This window comes from Onthophagus taurus, chromosome 8, assembly GCF_036711975.1.
Source record: "Onthophagus taurus isolate NC chromosome 8, IU_Otau_3.0, whole genome shotgun sequence".
NCBI lineage: Eukaryota > Metazoa > Arthropoda > Insecta > Coleoptera > Scarabaeidae > Onthophagus > Onthophagus taurus.
The window spans coordinates 5,586,079-5,605,042 of NC_091973.1; the positions used below are offsets into that span (position 1 = coordinate 5,586,079).

Genomic DNA, 18,964 nt, shown 5'->3' on the forward strand with positions numbered 1-18,964 from the left:
GGAAAGCTTCACACTTGATCATATTTATGCGATGTGCGGATTATCGTCACGCGACCGCCTCTTACAAGTTGAAGACGCTTAAATCGATTTATGGACCTTGCCCCTGCTTAAACGTTTCTATAAATCCCCATTAGAACATAATTAACTTTATATCTCGCCAGGAGACCCCACCTTCTCCTCCTTCTCCTCTTACTTCCTGCAACCACCTTTACTCGCCAACTTGTTACAGAAGCTTTTAATCGAACTAAACTCCTAACTAACCTCTTTACATTCATTACAAACATTTATCTTTTACAACTTGTAATAAAAATAACAATTAAATAAGATAAATGACTAATTTGTTTATTAGCAAGGAACCTTATACGGTTTAGTATTCAAGTATGGACATCATGTTGTGATGGCCGTGGAAATACGTATATATGTGCGCATGAAAAACGTAGGTAATTAAGTTTAAATGACGTCCAAGTCGATAAAAAAAACCGTTGTCCTCTCGTTCAAGGTTCGAAATATGTTTGTCCACTTCGTGACGTAACGAGATCGCGTCCGCAGGAGTCAATTTGCAATAAGCCAGCATCAGCATCTTCCTGCACGTACGGATGGACCTCGCCGAAACTGATCCGGCCGATTTTCAAGCAAATTCGATTCCTGCTGTCCACTCCGCGTATCCCATTTGCCTTATCCGAAAACCCCGTCGCGACGCAATTGCTCGTGAAACCTAAGACGCCACGAAACCCACCGGTTTCGGCATTAACCGTCGCCACAAACTTGCACATTTACGACCTTGAGCCGCACTTTCGATTGTACCAAACATCCAATTAACGCTATTTTTAAACACTTTTTACAGATATTTGCGAGAAACGTCGACAAACCTTGACTTATTCTTATTACATTCCAAAAGGTTATCAAATTCAAGACTCTAACTCATCAATTCTATGTTACGCCGTTTGCACTTCCGTTCAACATCGCATTATACGTTATCAATATGCTTTTTGCCTTGAAGTAATGCTTTAAACCATAATGCACTTTTATGTAATTATTACTCATTTTTTTATTTATTCAATTACTTTTATCTTTGACTTAGGATAACAATAAATAATTATGACTAATTAGTGTGGATGAAATATATTTATGTATATATACAAGTATACATGTATACACTAGATACACTATACAGCGTGTTCATAAAACTTCTGATGTTTTTCAAATGTTTTTTCATAAGTTTTTTAAATGGAACAGCCTGTATATTGTATGCTAGTTGAATTGCTCAACAAGTTCTCTTTAATTAATGATAAGTACGTCATATGCCTAACTTTAATAGTTTTCCTGATATTTAGAATTAAAAAAAAAATGTGTAATAAAATATGTCAAAAACGACATTTTTTTCGATTTTGCCTTGAAACTACGTCAGACAATAGTCAAAGCCACTAGGTAGCTGGTAGTATTCAAAGATATTAGATACACTATACAGCGTGTTTATAAAGCTTAGTTACTTTTGATGTTTTTCAAATTGCTTTTTCTTAAGTTTTTTAAATGGAACATCCTGTGTATTGTGTGCTAGTTGAATTGCTCGTCAAGTTCCCTTTAATTAATGATAACTATGTCATATGTCTAACTTCAATAGTTTTCCTAATATTTAGAATTTAAAGAAAAATGTGTAATAAAATGTTATTATTGTACTTAAAAAAGTGACAAAAAAGGACAGAATATATTACATTCTATTTGTCTGTCATTTGTAAATCAGTAATATTATATTAAAATACAATTTAAGAAAAATTTTAATAACTAAATAATCAAAACGTGATAAAAATACAATTAAATGGCATAACAATAAATGCCTTTTTTAATTACTAAATTATTTGAAGCAAATACAATTACTAAACGTTGCTATAAGTAGGTATTAGTTTAATTAATATTTAAAAGTTAATTAATGCGCTGTATAAAAGATCTTGAGGTATCTAGGTATATCCTCAGAACCACAATATATGTTGCATCTAACTATTTCGCATCTTGTATTTAATACTTTATGGAAGATTTTAATCATTTCTTTCCTTAACCATTAATATTGTATATATTATATTAATTAATTATCGTACCCGACGTTATCATTACAAGTATGCAACCAATATCACAGTATTAGTATTGCAATACGCGATTTGCGTATTTGGTTGCATACTTGCAATGATGACTTCGGGTACGATAATTAATTAACACACTATGTCATATGTCTAACTTTAGTAACTTTCCTAATATTGTATTGCCATTATTGTACTTAATATTACACTGTCTTTTTTATATATTATTATTATTTTTTTGTTATGTCTTCTTTGAAAGAATTTGAATTTAATCTATTCTAAGATATAGATAAGATTATTAATCAAAAAGGGCGTGGAAGTATTAGATCTCACATCATTATGTAACAAAATAATTTTGTAATAAAATATTTTTTTATAAAATAAAACACCTGGTGAAGAAATTCTTAAAGTTTACAAATTAACCTGTGCATGTTTGAAACGTTAGTAAACATGTGAGATTAGGTCACTGAATCCTACGGTTTAATTGGCGTGATAAACCTTATCTGATCATAGATAAAGTAGTAATCTTTTGTGTAGTAGAAATGGTAGTGCAGTACAAGGTAGTCGAAAAATGTAACGCCTAAATCGATCTCCTGGTATTTACACAAATATGTTTTATGAATAATCATAATCATCCATAAATAGTATTAAATTGAGCTCTGAAGGATTTAGGTTCGGTTATGGACCGGTTATGGATGATTCTTCTCATCGTGGGGTTTGCTAAGTTGGGCGATTCTAAATGTCCGAGCGAGTGTTATTGTTACCACGAAAATACATACGTAGATTGTTCCGATAGAGGTCTAACAAAGCTTCCAGAAAATCTAGACGGTGAGGTATGAATCACAGTTGTATTATCCTCGGCTAAGTCGACAATAATAAAAAATAACCCGAGCCTATAGATAGGTTAGGACGTGCTAGATATTTTATTCAATTGCTTTCATTACGCCCAATTAAGCTTAATTGTTATTCCGTCCCTGTAAAACAAATTGATTTAAAAATGTCAACCTTGATTCGCGTCTGGTCAGCTCGATGTCTCGCCTTCTTTATCGATAAAAATTAACAATGAATTGTTTCCCAGGTAACGTTTCTCGATGCGTCTAAGAACCAGCTGGAAAGCATACCACCAAATCTAAATGGATTGGAAAAACTCGAACACTTGGATTTGTCATACAATAATATTGGAACTTTAACCGAGTTTGATTTGGCTAATAATCAAAGACTGAAGAAGATTAACTTAAGTTTTAACAAGTTCACATCGTGGATGGACCTGGATCATCGTTCCTTTCAAAAGCTCCCCGTTTTAGAAGATTTATCGCTAAGAAGCAACGATTTTAATGACATCGGAAATTTTGAAGATAGATATTTAATTAGTGATTCCATAAAGAACTTGTCACTGGCTAATTGTTCTATTCAAAGTTTACATTCAAACATATTAAACGGACTTGTTAATATAATAACTTTAGACTTATCATACAATAACATCACAGTGCTTAATTCTACTCTTACATCAACCACATTAGTCAATTTAGATTTAACAAATTCTGGGTTGCACAGAATTTTTGATCCATTTACTCAATTAACAGCTTTACAGAAATTGAAGCTACCGTATAATAACCACTTAAAGTTCTTTTATGGAAAATCACTTAGTTTAATACATATAAATGCAACTCAATGCGGTTTGGACTCTCTTCCTAGAGGATATTTCCCAAAATTAAAATATGTAATATTCCGAGAGAATGTAATTAGAAGTTTGCCAGCGAAAGCTTTCAGTGGTATGGAAAATGTTAACGACATCGATTTATCCTATAATAAAATCAGGGATATCGACCCAGAAGCCTTTTATGGCGTCAAAAACATACAATACGTCGACTTATCCTACAACGTAATCACAGACTTAGACCCCAGGACGTTCAATTCAAACTTTCGTCTCATCCTCTTGAGATTATCCTACAATTATTTAAAAGAAGTGATCAAACTCGACAGCGAATCCATTCGAGGATTAGTCTTAAGCAATTGCGAAATCGTAAACTTTAACAGAGACAGTTTAAGACAAATGCCGTCTTTAGAATATTTAGATTTATCCTCGAACGATATTCGAGCTATTCCAGATTTTCTAGAAACTAACAGTCTCCAAACTCTCGACATAAGTTCCTGCAGAATTAGTAGGATCACAAACGCCACTTTTGCAACAATGCCTAGGCTGAGAAAACTTAGCATGAGGGGAAACCGACTCATTTCGGACGTCAGACCGTCTTATTTTTACAACATCGTTGAATTATACCTTAGCGATAATTCCTGGAGATGTGATTGTGGCAATTCCGATTTTAAAGACTTTTATTATTGGCTAACCAGCGGGTCAGTAACAACATCAATTCACGACCTACTTTGTCAATCACCGGAAAACGTACAAGGTCAAAGGTGGGGCGTGGCTTGTTATGAATCGTGGAACCATAGAGCAGACAAAACATGGATTTACAGCATCATCATCCTTTTAATGTTAGTCGCCTTCTTTTGCGTAATCATTTCCATCAAAAAAAATATTAAAAGACGCGCAAACAGAGAAATAAGAGAAAGACAACAAAACATCATAGAGGCCAGAGAAAGATTACAAAGAATGCGAGAACAAGAAAGAGAAGCTAGAATGACAGAATCCACCAACGCTCCCGATCCAAGAGAATTACAAAATCCACCATCTTACGCCGAAGCTTTAAGCCTACCCAAATTAAACATCTCTCAAGGTAGCTTAATAGGAGGGAGTCAAGGCAGCTTAGGAGGGAGCAGTACTGATTTAAAAGGTGGTAAGAAAAGGAGAAGACGGAGAAGACGTGCTGCATCTGCAGACGATCTTAGACGAACCACAGATTCGGATAGTGAGCATAACAATAACACTTCAACTTCAAGAGGCGGTTACTTTGAGAGTGACGTATAATTTTTAAAATTAATTTGTAGGATTCTTAATTGTATTTAAAAAAATGTAGGTTTGTATAACGAATAAATTAATATAATCTGTATTTTTTTTATTTTTTGAGTTATTTCCAAATTCAATTATTAAGCATCCTGAGTGATATTAATCAACTGTAGTGGAGGTGATGAAAAAGTAGGAAGCTCAATGAGGAGTGAATCGTATTTTATGTGTTAAAATGACTTAAAGAAAATCAAAAAAATTTTTGCATGTGGCAAAAGTGTTGGTCTAATTCACCAAGGGATGTAGGCAAAATGATAGAGAGTAGTGGACCTTTGTACATATGTTGTAGAGATTATGGCAGAAAGAGATACAACTTTTTCATCAAGCTTTTTCTGCCTTGTGTTTTTTTATATCCTTTTCCATTTATAAGCAGCTTTATGATCTCTTTTACTAGAATTATTGCTTAATGTAACAACTGCGAGCAGCTCTAAATTGGTGCAACTTGGTCACTTGGATGCAAAATCCTAAACTACTCAACCCCAAAGCAATTAATCCAACCCAATTTGGCCAATACCAATGTAGCCAAACCTAATCCCCAAGAAATAAATAAACTGTTTAGAATAAAATTGATTTTATTTAAAATATTTTTTTAAATTTTGTTGTTTTGAATTGAATTTAATTATCTTAGTAAAACGTAGTTGTAAAGAAAAACTAAGACGATAGATATTTGAAAAACAGTAAGATATGAGGAAACATTTGCAAGTAGATAGTGTCGTAGTTTCACAACTTTTATCATATTTGCCAATTCCATTACAAAACTGTTTATAACAGAATAATATAATATCTCCTTTATATAAGTGTTGTGAGTAACTGCAATAATTAAGTAAAGGTTTCGTGGGAATATCTTTTGAATAATATTTAAATTTGAATGTATTCATTGAATATTTCGGTTATAAAGAGAAATTTTTATCGAGACAAAATCAAATATTTGAAATAATAAAGGTAATAGCACTATCTTATCGCAAAACAAACGAGGTTCGGGCCGATATTTGAATCCAAAATCAAACAGGGCCTGTGCGCATAGAAACTCAATTGGGAAGGAACTGTTTGTATTTGTGCGAACTTTCTTCTGCGAAGAGAAAATGCAAAACGCACCGGACAAAGACGGACGCGGCGGCCTTTTCGATCGTTGTCCGTTGACCCATTTTATCTGGCCTCTGAATGGCCGATTGTTGTTTTTTTTTCAATTCTAGTATCTAGAATTAACGGCCGCTTAAGTATCGATGATTAGTCCAAACTGCCATCGTTAAAACCGGAGTTCACGTCATTTCTCAAAATTACACTTACGAAACTACAATTATCTTGACATAAATTATTTAGTAAAAAAATAATAATAAATGTTCGAGTGTAGGGTGAACTATTGTAGTGAGTAACCCACTCTTTGAAAATGATTTTTGACTTTCGAACCCGATAACATTATATTCATATCGTACTTTGCCTCCCATTACTCATTACTACCTCAATTCGTTCAATGAATCTTTTGTTTAAATTATACTAGACAAGGTCGTTCGTTCTATTAAGTAATAAAACGCTAATGTGCTTTGCAACTCGGACGATATGGTTATTAATTATTTATTAATTAGTTAAAAGTCGATTAATTTTAATAAAAATTACTAAATTTATATTACTATCATTAAACATGTATGCACATATTTATTATATGTTTAAGATTAGATCATACGAAAACTTAACAAAAAAACAAATATTGACATTACTTTATAGATGTTAACGTCATCACTAGGAAAAAAATTTAACATCGAATTTATAATTTGAAGAAAATTTATTACGAAAATATTAAATATTGACGCATACAGTAGTAATAATCAAACATTTCAATTTAAAATCGTGATAATCGAATTATGTGAGCAAATGTCACACCACAAAAAAAATTTTTAAGGCGTAAGGGATTTATAAGTATTACGTGCAAAATCTATAATTACACGAAACTTATCAGGGCTGACGTACGGAGAATTAAATTTCCCCGTAGATAAACGCGATCGTTTTAAGGAAGGTCAACAACTCAAATCATACTAACGTCGTGTCATTTCACAAAAAAAAAATGTGGCTAAGCATTTTCATATGAACTCGTGAGCGAAGCGATGTTATCTAGGTATTATTATGTATTTAAAGAAACGCTATCTCTGGGTGATGTAAAGCCGGCTGAAAGAAGAGCGTTTCTTGATAAGATAAGCGGTATTGATGTCGCAAAAGTGGCACCCAACTAAACTTGTGGTCCTCTAAAGCAAAAATTTTATTTGTCTTATCTTATACTATTGTTATTAACTAATACAAGTTAACTTTTTTTATCTTTTTTTATTTATTACTACAATTTTAAATTTATATATATATTATGGATAAAATAATTAAATTAATTAAATTATTTTATTTAATATTAAATAAATTGGGTTGAAATTTACGTCCAACCTAACCCAATCCATCTTATGTTATCATATTGATCTCCACAACAAAGTTTTAGATAAAGGTGGTCCTAGATTTTGTATAGTTTTCACTAAAGGGTGGTTAAATCAGACAACATCGAGACTATCTCAGGTATGGACGACCAAAGTAAGAACAACAGACAAGACTACTGTGCCATGGTCAGAGATCGAAAACTGATCTGATATAGACTTAACCTTCCTGAGTAATAATATACTATATATTAATATGTACAATATATATTAGTATGTTGTTAAATATGAATTTTATGCAGAGTTACTTACCTTGATCACAAGAGCAACTCGAGCATCCTAGAAAGACAGATTCAGTCGGATTAATTACTGTAAAGTACTGAGTCAAGACCAAAATCGCAGAAAACATTCTATGCAGCCTTATGTTCCATAACGATTTCCTCAAAACGTTATGGAACGTTCAGCCTAGATTACATGATCTTTAGGGCAATAATTAATGTAGTCTATTTATCTCTACAACACCCAATGGAGTCTATATTACTACATGAACCTCAATGGTAATACTCAAAACTTGAAAAAAAATAAAATAATTGTAAATGATAATTTAAAAATAAAATATTCTTATAGATAATAAAAAGTCCTTTAAAATGAGTTCAACGACAGGATTATCTTTGAAAGTGAAGAGATGCGTCATTTTGAAACATTATCAACATTTAAACTTCCGTTTTTATATAGGACTTAGTTTTCGAGAAAATAATTCTTGAACTAAATTCAAATTTTATATTTAATATGGGAACGGGGTGAAAGAAAAAGTCAAGGTGGTTTACGTGATTACGATTTATTATAAATTTTCGTACTAACGCAATAAACTATGAACATGGATAAAAAAAATTGTAACAGAACTAGTAGGAATCAGTTTAGTTGGAAAATTTGCTCGGTAAACGCTGTGATGTCGAGGAATTTTTCCAACAATAGTACCTATTTGTATATACAGCGAAAACAGTACTTCACCAAAAAAAAATAATAATAATAAAATAAATATTATCCTTCAAGACTAATTTTACTTTGGCAACAATGCTTTTAAACGCTTAATAGTAACTAGGAAAGTAGTAAGTAAATATGTTTCTTTTCTCAGTAATTTTTCTTCATATTAACTTGAAATTATGATAAAATCTTGGCTTTTTCCTATCTAATAAAATAATTTTTTATAAAATTAATTTAAAAAAAATATTTTTTCTAATACAATTACTGGGAAAATGCAAATGAAAACATAATGACCTTGAATATTTTTAAAACTAAATTAATTCAAATGACGTCTTATTGTATCGTTATCCAAAGTAAAAAACCATTAATATATAATAATTTCGCATACAATTAATAAATGGATAGTAATAAATTAAAAACTAACTTGACATACTAAAAAAATAATATTAAAAAAAAATGTTTGAACTTGAACATTTAAATTCTGTAATTAATTTAGAAGAGGTTATCTAAATTAAAGTCGCATTAAAATAATCCGATAAAAAATGATCTCCGAAACCAAATTCTTTCATTCCGTGTGTCGAAATAAACACGTTTTTAACCTTATAAACAATATAAAAAATTAATAAAAAAAGAATTAATTGAACGTTTCAAAATAGTACTTAAAAAATGAAAATTGACGTAGCAAAAAATAGAGAACGGTATTACGTTAATCCTTTGAATTTAATTACAAAATACAAATGAGATAAGATAGAATTGTCCAAAAGGTTTTAACGATATTAAAAAAAGTAATTTCAAATTTGCTTTTGATTAAGTTTAAAAATTTCGAACACAACAAAGTCTAAGAAATAACTTTTTCCTTGTTGTTTGATGGTCAAAAAAATTTTAAAAGAAATCGCAAATATAACACTTAAAAAAATAAGATTTTATCATTATTTCGTTTTATGTTTTTCTTAAAATTCTAGTCAATAAACGAACGGTAAACCGAGGAATTCCCCGTCTTCCAATACTTATCACGAACGTAAGCATATCCATTGAATATGGCATGAACGGTCCTCACAGTCTATAACCGCATCGTATAAGTTAAAAAAAACGTTATCACATTACATTATGGTTAAAATACTGAGGCGTATGTATACCTATAAGTTAGTTATCCGGGCTGGACGGCGTTACGACGACTCTGCCGTCGTCATCAAGCTTACGTTGTATCATAACTGGACTTTTTGGAGATGGATATTCTTTAGCTTGTATGGTCACCCTTTTAGTAGCATCGGGAGTTACTGGTTCTTCCAGCGAAGGCCTCACTTCCACTGGTTCGTCCTCTTCAACTTTTGCAGCAGTATCTCCATTTTCAGTATGACCATTTTGACCGTTCATTAAAGGAACTTTTTCTGGAATTGTTGGAGAAGCTTCGTTTCCATTGGGTTTCATCAACGGCTTCATTTCAACCGGTGGGCGTTTGTTCGCTTCTTCGTCTTTATTGCTATTCCTCTTCCTTCTTCTCTTAATTACCGCGTACGCGATCAAAGCACACATCACAACCAAAAGGGTACCGATAACGATATAAGTTGTGTTACTTTTCTTTGGTTCCGGTTGTACTTCTCCTTCTTTTATATCAGCTTTTGGTTCGACATCAGAAGATATTTTTCTACCTGCATTACCAGCACCAACAGGAACAATTTCTTGTTTAGGAATTTCTTCGTGAATGGGAACGTGAGAATTTTCTTCTTCTTTTTTCTCTCCTGAATCCGATTCTGTTGAGTGTGTTTCTTTTGATTGTACTTCTGTTGACTGCGATTCTTCGGGTTGTGCTTCAACAGGGGCGTTGCCTCTAGCTTGATTTGGATCGTGAGGTGCAGGGGTTGAACAATCAAATACGCAATGAGGTACTCCCGAAGGTGGTTCAAAGATCATGGGTTCCTCTCCAGAACCGCTCCCATCTTCATCTTCGGTTGCTGGGGCAGACTCGACGTTTGATTTTACGTATTCTTCCTCGATGTCGTCTTTAGGTTCGTCATTTTGCAGGAAATCATCAAATAAAACGGCGTTGTTAACGCAATAAACGTGTAAAAGTGGAATGTCGTGAACGTTCTTTGGAGAGTAGCACTTAGTGGGATAAATTAACTTGACGTTGTGTTTAGAAAGAGTGTCCCGGATCTTGAGGAATTTGCAGTCGCAGTTTATCTTGTTTTCGTTTAAATCGATTTTTTCAAGTTTACTCAACTTCTCCAAGTCTTCGACGTGAGTGATATGATTGTAGGACACGTCTAATTGAATCACAGAGTGAGGAAGGCGTTTGGCGGAAAGTGTTCGGAGATTATTGGATCTCAAAGAGAGATGAGTCAGTTTGGGAAGGTTGGGGAAGTCGTGAAGGTCAGAAAGAAGATTGCCGGTCAAATCGAGTTTTCTCAAACGTTTCAGCTTCTTAAGTTTGATGGGAATTGCTTTTAATGAGAGTTCGGATAAATCTAAGTCGGTGATTTGATTGATGTGAGCTGGAAGGAGTTTATCCAAAAAATCTACGGACATGCAGGCAGCTTTGATTTCTTTAACTCCGTTAGGGAGGCATTTGCAATCTTCTGGGCAGACGTCTGAAGCGGGCGCTGCGGTGGCAATGGCAACAAGCAGCGGCAGGATGACCGCGGACAACATTTCGACAAATCTGAAACAATAAGTAAATTCGATAACAAATACATTGATACGGACGTAGGGTGAAACTCGGCCAATGTCACGCGTAAAGGCCGGTACGCCTTAAGAGGACTTAAGTGTCCTAATGTCGCACTTCCGCGGTTCGGCCACGCGACGTCTCTTGGCCATGTTACGTAACTCACCGATGAGACTATCAAAAGCGAACCGAGTCGTCCTGACGCCGCTGAGAGACTGAATACCTCGTTTCGTACGAGGTGGATGATAAGACTGTTTGTTCGGGTTCGATTTCGCCCAGAGAGACAGAGAACGCCACGCGCAGGATTACTTTTCGATAGGCACGTGGACAGCGCATCGATTGCTGAGACGACGGAGTCGGCGCGATAAGACATTGCAAGCGAATTTAACACTTTGGAAATTATCCGATGACTCGCTACTTCGAGGTAATACGAGATAACCGAAATTCGATAAAATTTAATTTTCATTTGAAACAATCAAATTTGAACAATGAACAATTGGAATCCAAAAAAAAATTTATATAAATATAGAATGTTCCATTGTAAGTTTTCATAGATTTATTGAAATAAAAGGATAAAAATTATATTTGAAAAATAAAAATAATTGTGATGAAATAATATTGTTAAATTTAAATTTCAAGTTAAGTTCAAGTTTAATAATATTTGAAAGTAAGTAAAAAAATCTTAATATCTCTAAGTCTTTAAGATAATAATCTGTGAGATTTAATGATTATGAACAGATAGAATTGTTAAATAAGACCAGATTTAATTTGTAGAAAAAAATTAAATGTTATTTAAACAAAAATTAATTACTTAGTCTTATTACCCGTAATTAAAGCACATTATTACGTCATTATCTTATCGGTTCTTCGTTAAATCAGTTAGTTGAAATTGGCGAAATTTGAAAATTTCAAATGTTACGTAAACAAGTAATTGAGTTTATGAAAAAATTAATATTAAAATTGCATCGGTCGGTTTTTTAGTTAACGCGATCCTCGTTAGGGAACTTCCTGTGATATCGGGTGGCTAATTTTTACCGACGAAGGACAACCGTTATATAATCGAATACTTGAAACGTTTGCACGCGGGAAAATATCTATTTAATAATATTGTTACGCGATTGGGTGTATAATTCCCCGATAAGTTACCATCCAAAGGTTATTTGTAAGGTATTTGATTACAATTAAGTAATAAAATGTGGGAATTAAAAATTAAAGAACAATTTGCAAATAATAATAAATAAATTTGAGTTTGAATTTGAATAATAAAGAAATCTGTTATTTTACCGGACCGGACAATCAAATTATAGTTTTATACATGGTCATACTTGATAAATATGTAATAGAACGGGTCGAGTTGAAACGATTGTCGTTCCCCCGACACACGGTTGGACGACGGAGAGCACGTGTTGCCTGTTTTCAAGTCGCGAAGGACTTCAGGACGCTTTTATTGGTCGGTGGACCTCGCATGACACCGAACCGAAAGGACCCCGAACTCCTAAAAGATAAAATTTATAAAAAGGTGCGAAAATACTGACCTTTTAACGTAGATCTTGGCAGTACAGGTTAATGTTGAGGTTAAACAGTCTTAGCAGATGTTAAGAAGCCCGGTGTCTAGTGAAGACAGAGGTACTGAGTACAGGTAATCGGCCCCGTTTTTTCTACCTTCTTTTTAACTTTATTATCTTTTCGAAATGCCCGCGGGTTTACGCGTACGCGAATGGCCCACGTTCGACTGGCTACCGGCAGAGAACCGTACGGTCAGAATTAAAAAGCGAGAGTGGGGCATCGAACACTGCCGTACTATCCGACAATTGCAGCTAATCCCCTCTCGGTTTGGAGAAATTTTGGTCTCCCAAAAAAAGCCGTTTCGATTCATAACTCTCTTCGCCGGACTCCTTTCGTTACGTATCCTTCGGACCAAACCCCCGTTTCCTCTCGCCTCTCTTTTCAAAGATTTCACCAGAATCACCTCATCAGGCTTTCCACTCCTTAAAAACTTTCAAACAGGTAGTCGCCCGCTCTTTACGCTTAGTTACGCCATCTCCATCTTAATAGTATAAACTTGTATTTACGACTTCAGTTAACTTTTTAGTATCATCCTTTTTTTCGCCATTATTAATTAATTACGTATTTAAAATGTAATCAACCTAAGAAAAGAGAAAAAATAATATTATATAATGAATTCCATCACAATATTTACATTCTCGAATCATTTATTTGTGTTATGAGACTGTTTCAAGTAAACAACTGATATCCTCGAAATGATAGTCGTAAAAACAATAAATTAAAAAATGTAAGTGAAGTGTTATATAAAAAGTGGGGAAAGCCTGTAAATATTGCAAAACTTGGTGTAAACGAAAGTATTTGCGTGTTCTTGGAAAAATCGTTTCCAGAAACTCCCCGCCACCTATTTCACCTTCCACTTATTAAGTCCATGCTGACATCTGTGAACTATACGCTAAAACAGTGACGGAAACAGACATCACCTGTGCGCATAAGTAGACTTGTAGCACATACTTACGTTATCTTTGAGGGGAATTCGTTGTAGATCAGCCGTTTATTCGTTTAGTATATACCTGAAAGTTGGAACGATAACGTCGCTAGGTAAGTAGGAAAAACTACTTTACTTTTGTTTTATTCCTTTGCCTTATTAACAATACCTCTTAAATGTAATAAGGTCCTTCGTTTCCGTGAGTAACACCTGCCCGTGTGCGCACATAACACTTAAGGCAAGGTCATCGTACTATTTTCAAAATCCCGATAACAAAAGATTCGCAGTTATCTCGAATGTTATTTATCTGACTTTGTTCGTTTGTTTTTCTTCCAAAGCTCCTAACGATGTTGCTAACGTTGATACTGTTGGCCCTCGGCGCCTTCGCCGCCCATGGAACCAGCCCATGTCCAAATTCGTGTATTTGCACCTCCCAATCGGCGACTTGCGATACCCTCGATGACGGAATGTTTGAATTTGATGTTCTTCACCTACGTCTACGAAACATTGCACAACCAATAGTCATAGGCGAGAAATTCTTCGACAGAAAAGGACTACCGCATTTGGAAACGCTCTCGTTTGAAAACCTTAAAATTAACGCCATCGATCCCACAGCCTTTAAAAAAGCTGAATTCCTCCGCGTTTTAAATTTTGCAAATGTCACCTTCAGCCTTTCCGCTGATTCCTTTGTCCTAGCCACCCAATTACAAGTTTTATCCATCGAAGGATGCCTCCTAAACGAATTTATTCCTTTCAAATCCGAATCAATTCAAATCATTAAAATTTCAAAATCCCACATTAAGGAGTTAACCGACGAAAGTCTCATTAATTTGCCCGAATTAACCGACATCACTTTTACGAACAACCTAATCGATAAAATTGATCCGAAAACCTTCCATAACAACTTCTACTTGGAAACGTTGGATTTGTCATACAACAAAATCACGGAGTTACCCCACAATATTTTTATTAAAAACGAAGAATTAGCAGCTTTAAATTTAAGCGGAAACCCTATTAAAAAAATTAACGCCTCAATGCTATCGGTCGTAGAGAAATTAGTTCTTCAAAACTGTAGTTTGTCTGAATTCAAAGGTGGAAAATTCACAGAAATGGGCTACCTGGATTTAAGCCACAACGAAATAACCGAACTTTCTAGTGTTACTTTCGGAAATATGCCTGAATTGGAGTACGTAAACCTCGCCCACAACAAACTTAAAACATTACCTGGGGACATCTTTTTAAACAATACCCGCCTACAGACGATTTATCTCGACTACAATGAATTCGAAATCTTACCAAAGTTCCGTAGCTACAAAGATAATTTTGAAACCAATTATTTCTCCTGTTCCGATTGCGGGTTGGAAAATTTAGATGAAAACGTTTTCGAACACATGCCCAAATTAATTACATTAAATTTATCAACCAACCGCCTCCAAAAAATCAACCCGAAGATGCTCAGTTATATTCCTCAATTAAAAAAATTAGATCTTTCTTACAACATGATCGCCAACCTTTCGCTTCACACATTCGAAAACAACGTATTACTCTCAAACATCAACTTGGCTGGAAACACAATCACCGTGTTAAATCCTACGATTTTCGAACACATGAGCGACTTAAAAATGTTAGATATAAGCAATAACGCATTGAAAATTATTTGGGAACCAACCATATTCAAAATTCCTTACTTAGAAGTACTTAACCTCGCTGATAATCGTTTAGAAGTGATTACAAGAAAAGAATTGGAAGTAACACCAAATTTGAAGACTTTAAACGTCAATAATAACTCCTTCAATTGCTCCGCGGAATTAGACGATTCTATTCAATGGTTGAAAAAGAAATCCGTTCAACCTTCTTCGCTAGGAACTCATATGGAAATGAAAGATTTCGAAGAAATCACCAAAGACTATATCGACAATTACTGGAGAAAACTCTGCGGTGATGATGATTACGAAATATACGACAGCGATGACGACGCGGATATCGATGTAGATGAAGACGATGACGATGAAGATGAAGAAAACGAAGATGATATTCCCATCGACGATGATACTTTCGGACCGTACATTCTCGATGATAACGAAGAACTTGCTGGCTTCGATGATGTTGAAAGCTCGTACATACCGAAAAATGACAGATACAGTTTCTTGTGGCCATTTTTCATCTTCGTTGTAACCGCTCTCTTTGTTTTATTGGTTGTTACCAACATCATTTTATGCGTTCTGAGGAAACGTGGTCATCTACCAAGAAATATCAACCTTTCATGGAAAAATGGAACTCATAGCGGATTTGTTTATAAACCTTTAACCGAAGAGATCCCTAGATCTTCAATTATTATCAACGGGGTTGAAAGGAATCAAACGCAATTTTTATAGTCGTCCAACTCCAAAAAATAAAAATTTTATAATATATTTTTTTTTGGTGTTACTACGTAATAAATTAAGATAAAATTAGGCGTATTTAAAACGAGTAGATTAAATTTAGCATAAATTTAGGGTCGATACTTAAGTACTAGTATTTTTAGCGCGTTAACCAAAAAAATGATCCGTTGAGGTATTTTTCAATTAATAATTTCTAGCTATGTACATTCCAGACTTAATAAAGTAACATTTAACTAAAGATAAGCCTTGTAGTCTTTGTTCTGGAACACGACGTTGTTTATCTGTCAACAAAACCGATCTTATCGAACTACGTGATGTGCTACCCCAAATGTTTGTCTCAATCTAGATCGCTTAGTATATTTTTAATAATCCAACATAATCAATTGCATTGTACTATACTTAAGTCTCCAGTTGGCACAATTTATCGAAGGAGGTCGTGACTAATCGAATCACTCCTAGCATATTAATACGCCTTAACCTTGAAATATCTATTCGACATATTCGATAATATTGTGGAATACAGTAAACGTGTTTTTTTTTGGAAATCCTTATCGGAAATATTCAGATATTTCGGCTACCAAGAAAGTATTTTTAAATCAGAAAATAAAAACACCTCCAACTTTTAAGCAACTCCACTTATTTACTAGCGAAACAAAGTAAAAGCGATAAGATAAAAATAAAACTAGGTGCTAATAATAATAAATATATAATATATAAATAATTTTTTTTAATAAAATCATTTACTTGATAAAATCTATTTTGAATGAATATCATGGAAATAAATAAATGATAAGGAGACTTTTAATGTTGGAGCAAAGTCCGCTTATTACGAGACATTTTTTAGGTTAGTCCGTTAAAATGGCTGGAAGGAGTAGGATTATAAATTTAATGCAAACAATCACGGCTGCTTCGTAAGTAGAAACAATAATTTCGCGGAAAACTAAATTTGCGGATTTTAGGTGTAAATGTCCGGCACATTCTCAAACAGCTCATCACGCAACGATCCCAAATGCGTTGCCTACTAAAGAATATGCGTTCGAAGTAAATTTTTGTTTCGTTATTTGTCAGGTTGTTTAATTTTTTGTGAATTAGGTCACTTCGTCAACAATACGGTATGGGCCCGGAGTGACTAAGGAAATTGGCATGGATTTAGTAAATAGGAATGCCAACTACGTTTGCGTTCTAACAGACAAAAATTTGGTTAATTTACAACCAGTGCAAACTACATTAGATTCACTCACGAAAAACGGCGTCAAATATGAAGTTTTTGATGACGTCAGAGTGGAACCCACCGATTACAGGTAAAACCAATTACGTCATTACCTCATTTAAATTTCGAATTTATAACAATTACTAAAGTTTCCAACATTCTTTTTGCGCAGTTTGCAAAATGCAATTAATTTCGCGAAAAGTAAGGATTTTGATTCTTATTTAGCGGTTGGAGGCGGATCTGTTATCGATACTTGCAAAGCTGCTAATTTATACGCCTGCGATCCTGACGCGGAATTTTTAGATTACGTTAATGCGCCAATTGGAAAAGCAAAAGCTGTTACGGCAAAATTAAAACCGATGATTGCCAGTACGTTTATTAAATAAATATTTGTAATTTACTTTTTCAATACAAATTTTAGTTCCAACAACCTCCGGAACAGGTAGCGAATCAACGGGAATAATCATTTTTGATTTGAAAAAATTGAAAGCAAAAACTGGAATTTCTAGTCCGGCTCTTAGACCTATTTTGGGAATTATTGATCCTCTTCATACCCTTTCCTTACCTGAACGAGTTGCTGCTTACAGCGGTTTTGATGTTTTTTGTCATGCTTTAGAATCGTTCACCGCGATACCATACAACGAAAGAACTCCTTGCCCAACAAATCCCAAATTAAGACCACCCTACCAAGGACAAAATCCCGTTTCGGACGTTTGGGCCAGATATGCCTTAAACATAATTGCCAAGTATTTTGAAAGGGCCGTTTTTAACCCTGACGATTTAGAAGCAAGATCAAACATGCATTTAGCATCCACCATGGCTGGAGTGGGATTTGGAAATGCAGGCGTTCATCTTTGCCATGGTTTATCTTATCCAATATCTGGTTTAGTTAGATCTTTTAAACCGGATGGTTACGATGACGACCACGCCATCATCCCTCACGGTTTATCCGTCGTCATGTCATCTCCGGCCGTGTTTAGTTTTACCGGACCATCATGTCCCGAAAAACATCTTGAAGCCGCTGGAATTTTAGGCGTCGATGTTTCAAATGCAAAACGAGCCGACGCTGGTGCTATTTTATCAGATGTTATGAGGAAGTATATGGATAAGATTAAGATTGAAAATGGATTACAGGCTTTGGGTTTTACTAATGAGGACATTCCAGCACTCGTCAAGGGAACTTTACCACAGGTAATTTTTTTCAAGGAATTAAAAAACGATTAAATTTATTATCGAATGTAGAGATATAGATAATTGACTTTTTTAAGATGTTATCTTAATAATAATTTATTTTTTGTTAGGAACGTATCACAAAGATGGCACCCAGACCGCAATCCGAGGAAGATCTTGCTGGGTTATTTGAGAAATCTATGAAGATATATTAATTCGATGTATATAAAAAAAAATAAATATATATAAATATAATTTTTTTTTTGATTGCGATTTTGTATTACAAATTCTTTTAAGTGATGACGAAATATAAATTCAACTTCGACATGAATCATCTGGGCATGATTAAGTTCTAATCATGATGAAATTCTTTCCTCAAAAACGTATTTCTTGCTATTAAAACATAATAGGTACTAAAAGTGTAGTGTTTGTGACCTTGGGAGTTTCATAAAAGTTGATGATCCAGCAAAAAACAATAATAAAAAACAAAAACATACTGGAGGACTCATTTTTAGTTTTAATTTACATCAACAATCAGTATTTGTGTTTATAGTCGATTGAAAATAATCTAAAAATCTATCTTATCTAGTATCTTTGATTAACTGAGATATTTCAAATTAT

General features: G+C 34.0%; 4 protein-coding genes across 8 annotated transcripts; 3 read left to right on the forward strand and 1 right to left on the reverse strand.

Moving 5' to 3' along the window:
• Positions 1-2,598: 2,598 nt before the first annotated feature.
• LOC111425472 (leucine-rich repeat-containing protein 15) lies at positions 2,599-5,367 on the forward strand. Of its 2 annotated transcripts, XM_071198788.1 has the most exons (3): positions 2,599-2,905; positions 3,151-5,046; positions 5,102-5,367. In XM_071198788.1, the coding sequence occupies exons 1-2, from the start codon at positions 2,753-2,755 to the stop codon at positions 4,999-5,001; spliced, it is 2,004 nt and encodes a 667-aa protein (XP_071054889.1). In that variant the 5' UTR covers positions 2,599-2,752; the 3' UTR covers positions 5,002-5,046; positions 5,102-5,367. The 2 variants fall into 2 exon arrangements, with proteins under 2 accessions (XP_071054889.1, XP_022915283.2); XM_023059515.2 differs by lacking the exon at positions 5,102-5,367 and having other exon boundaries at positions 3,151-5,083.
• Positions 5,368-8,267: 2,900 nt separating this feature from the next.
• Positions 8,268-12,877, reverse strand: LOC111425343 (Leucine rich repeat protein windpipe). Of its 4 annotated transcripts, XM_023059316.2 has the most exons (3): positions 12,627-12,877; positions 9,566-11,088; positions 8,268-9,489 (listed from the first exon to the last, which is right to left on the reverse strand). In XM_023059316.2, exon 2 carries the CDS (start codon positions 11,076-11,078, stop codon positions 9,573-9,575), a length of 1,506 nt encoding a protein of 501 aa, XP_022915084.2. In that variant the 5' UTR covers positions 11,079-11,088; positions 12,627-12,877; the 3' UTR covers positions 8,268-9,489; positions 9,566-9,572. The 4 variants fall into 4 exon arrangements, with proteins under 4 accessions (XP_022915084.2, XP_022915082.2, XP_071054890.1 ...); XM_023059314.2 differs by having other exon boundaries at positions 8,268-11,088; XM_071198789.1 differs by having other exon boundaries at positions 8,268-11,088; positions 12,417-12,857.
• A 690-nt stretch (positions 12,878-13,567) lies between these two features.
• On the forward strand, positions 13,568-16,206 carry LOC139431164 (glycoprotein 150). The gene is made up of 2 exons (XM_071198787.1): positions 13,568-13,695; positions 13,921-16,206. The coding sequence occupies exon 2, from the start codon at positions 13,930-13,932 to the stop codon at positions 15,955-15,957; it is 2,028 nt and encodes a 675-aa protein (XP_071054888.1). The 5' UTR covers positions 13,568-13,695; positions 13,921-13,929; the 3' UTR covers positions 15,958-16,206.
• A 78-nt stretch (positions 16,207-16,284) lies between these two features.
• LOC111425345 (Type III alcohol dehydrogenase) lies at positions 16,285-18,598 on the forward strand. Its single transcript, XM_023059319.2, has 6 exons — positions 16,285-16,874; positions 16,923-17,004; positions 17,056-17,264; positions 17,346-17,542; positions 17,595-18,364; positions 18,475-18,598. Exons 1-6 carry the CDS (start codon positions 16,822-16,824, stop codon positions 18,556-18,558), a joined length of 1,395 nt encoding a protein of 464 aa, XP_022915087.2. The 5' UTR covers positions 16,285-16,821; the 3' UTR covers positions 18,559-18,598.
• Positions 18,599-18,964: the final 366 nt, after the last annotated feature.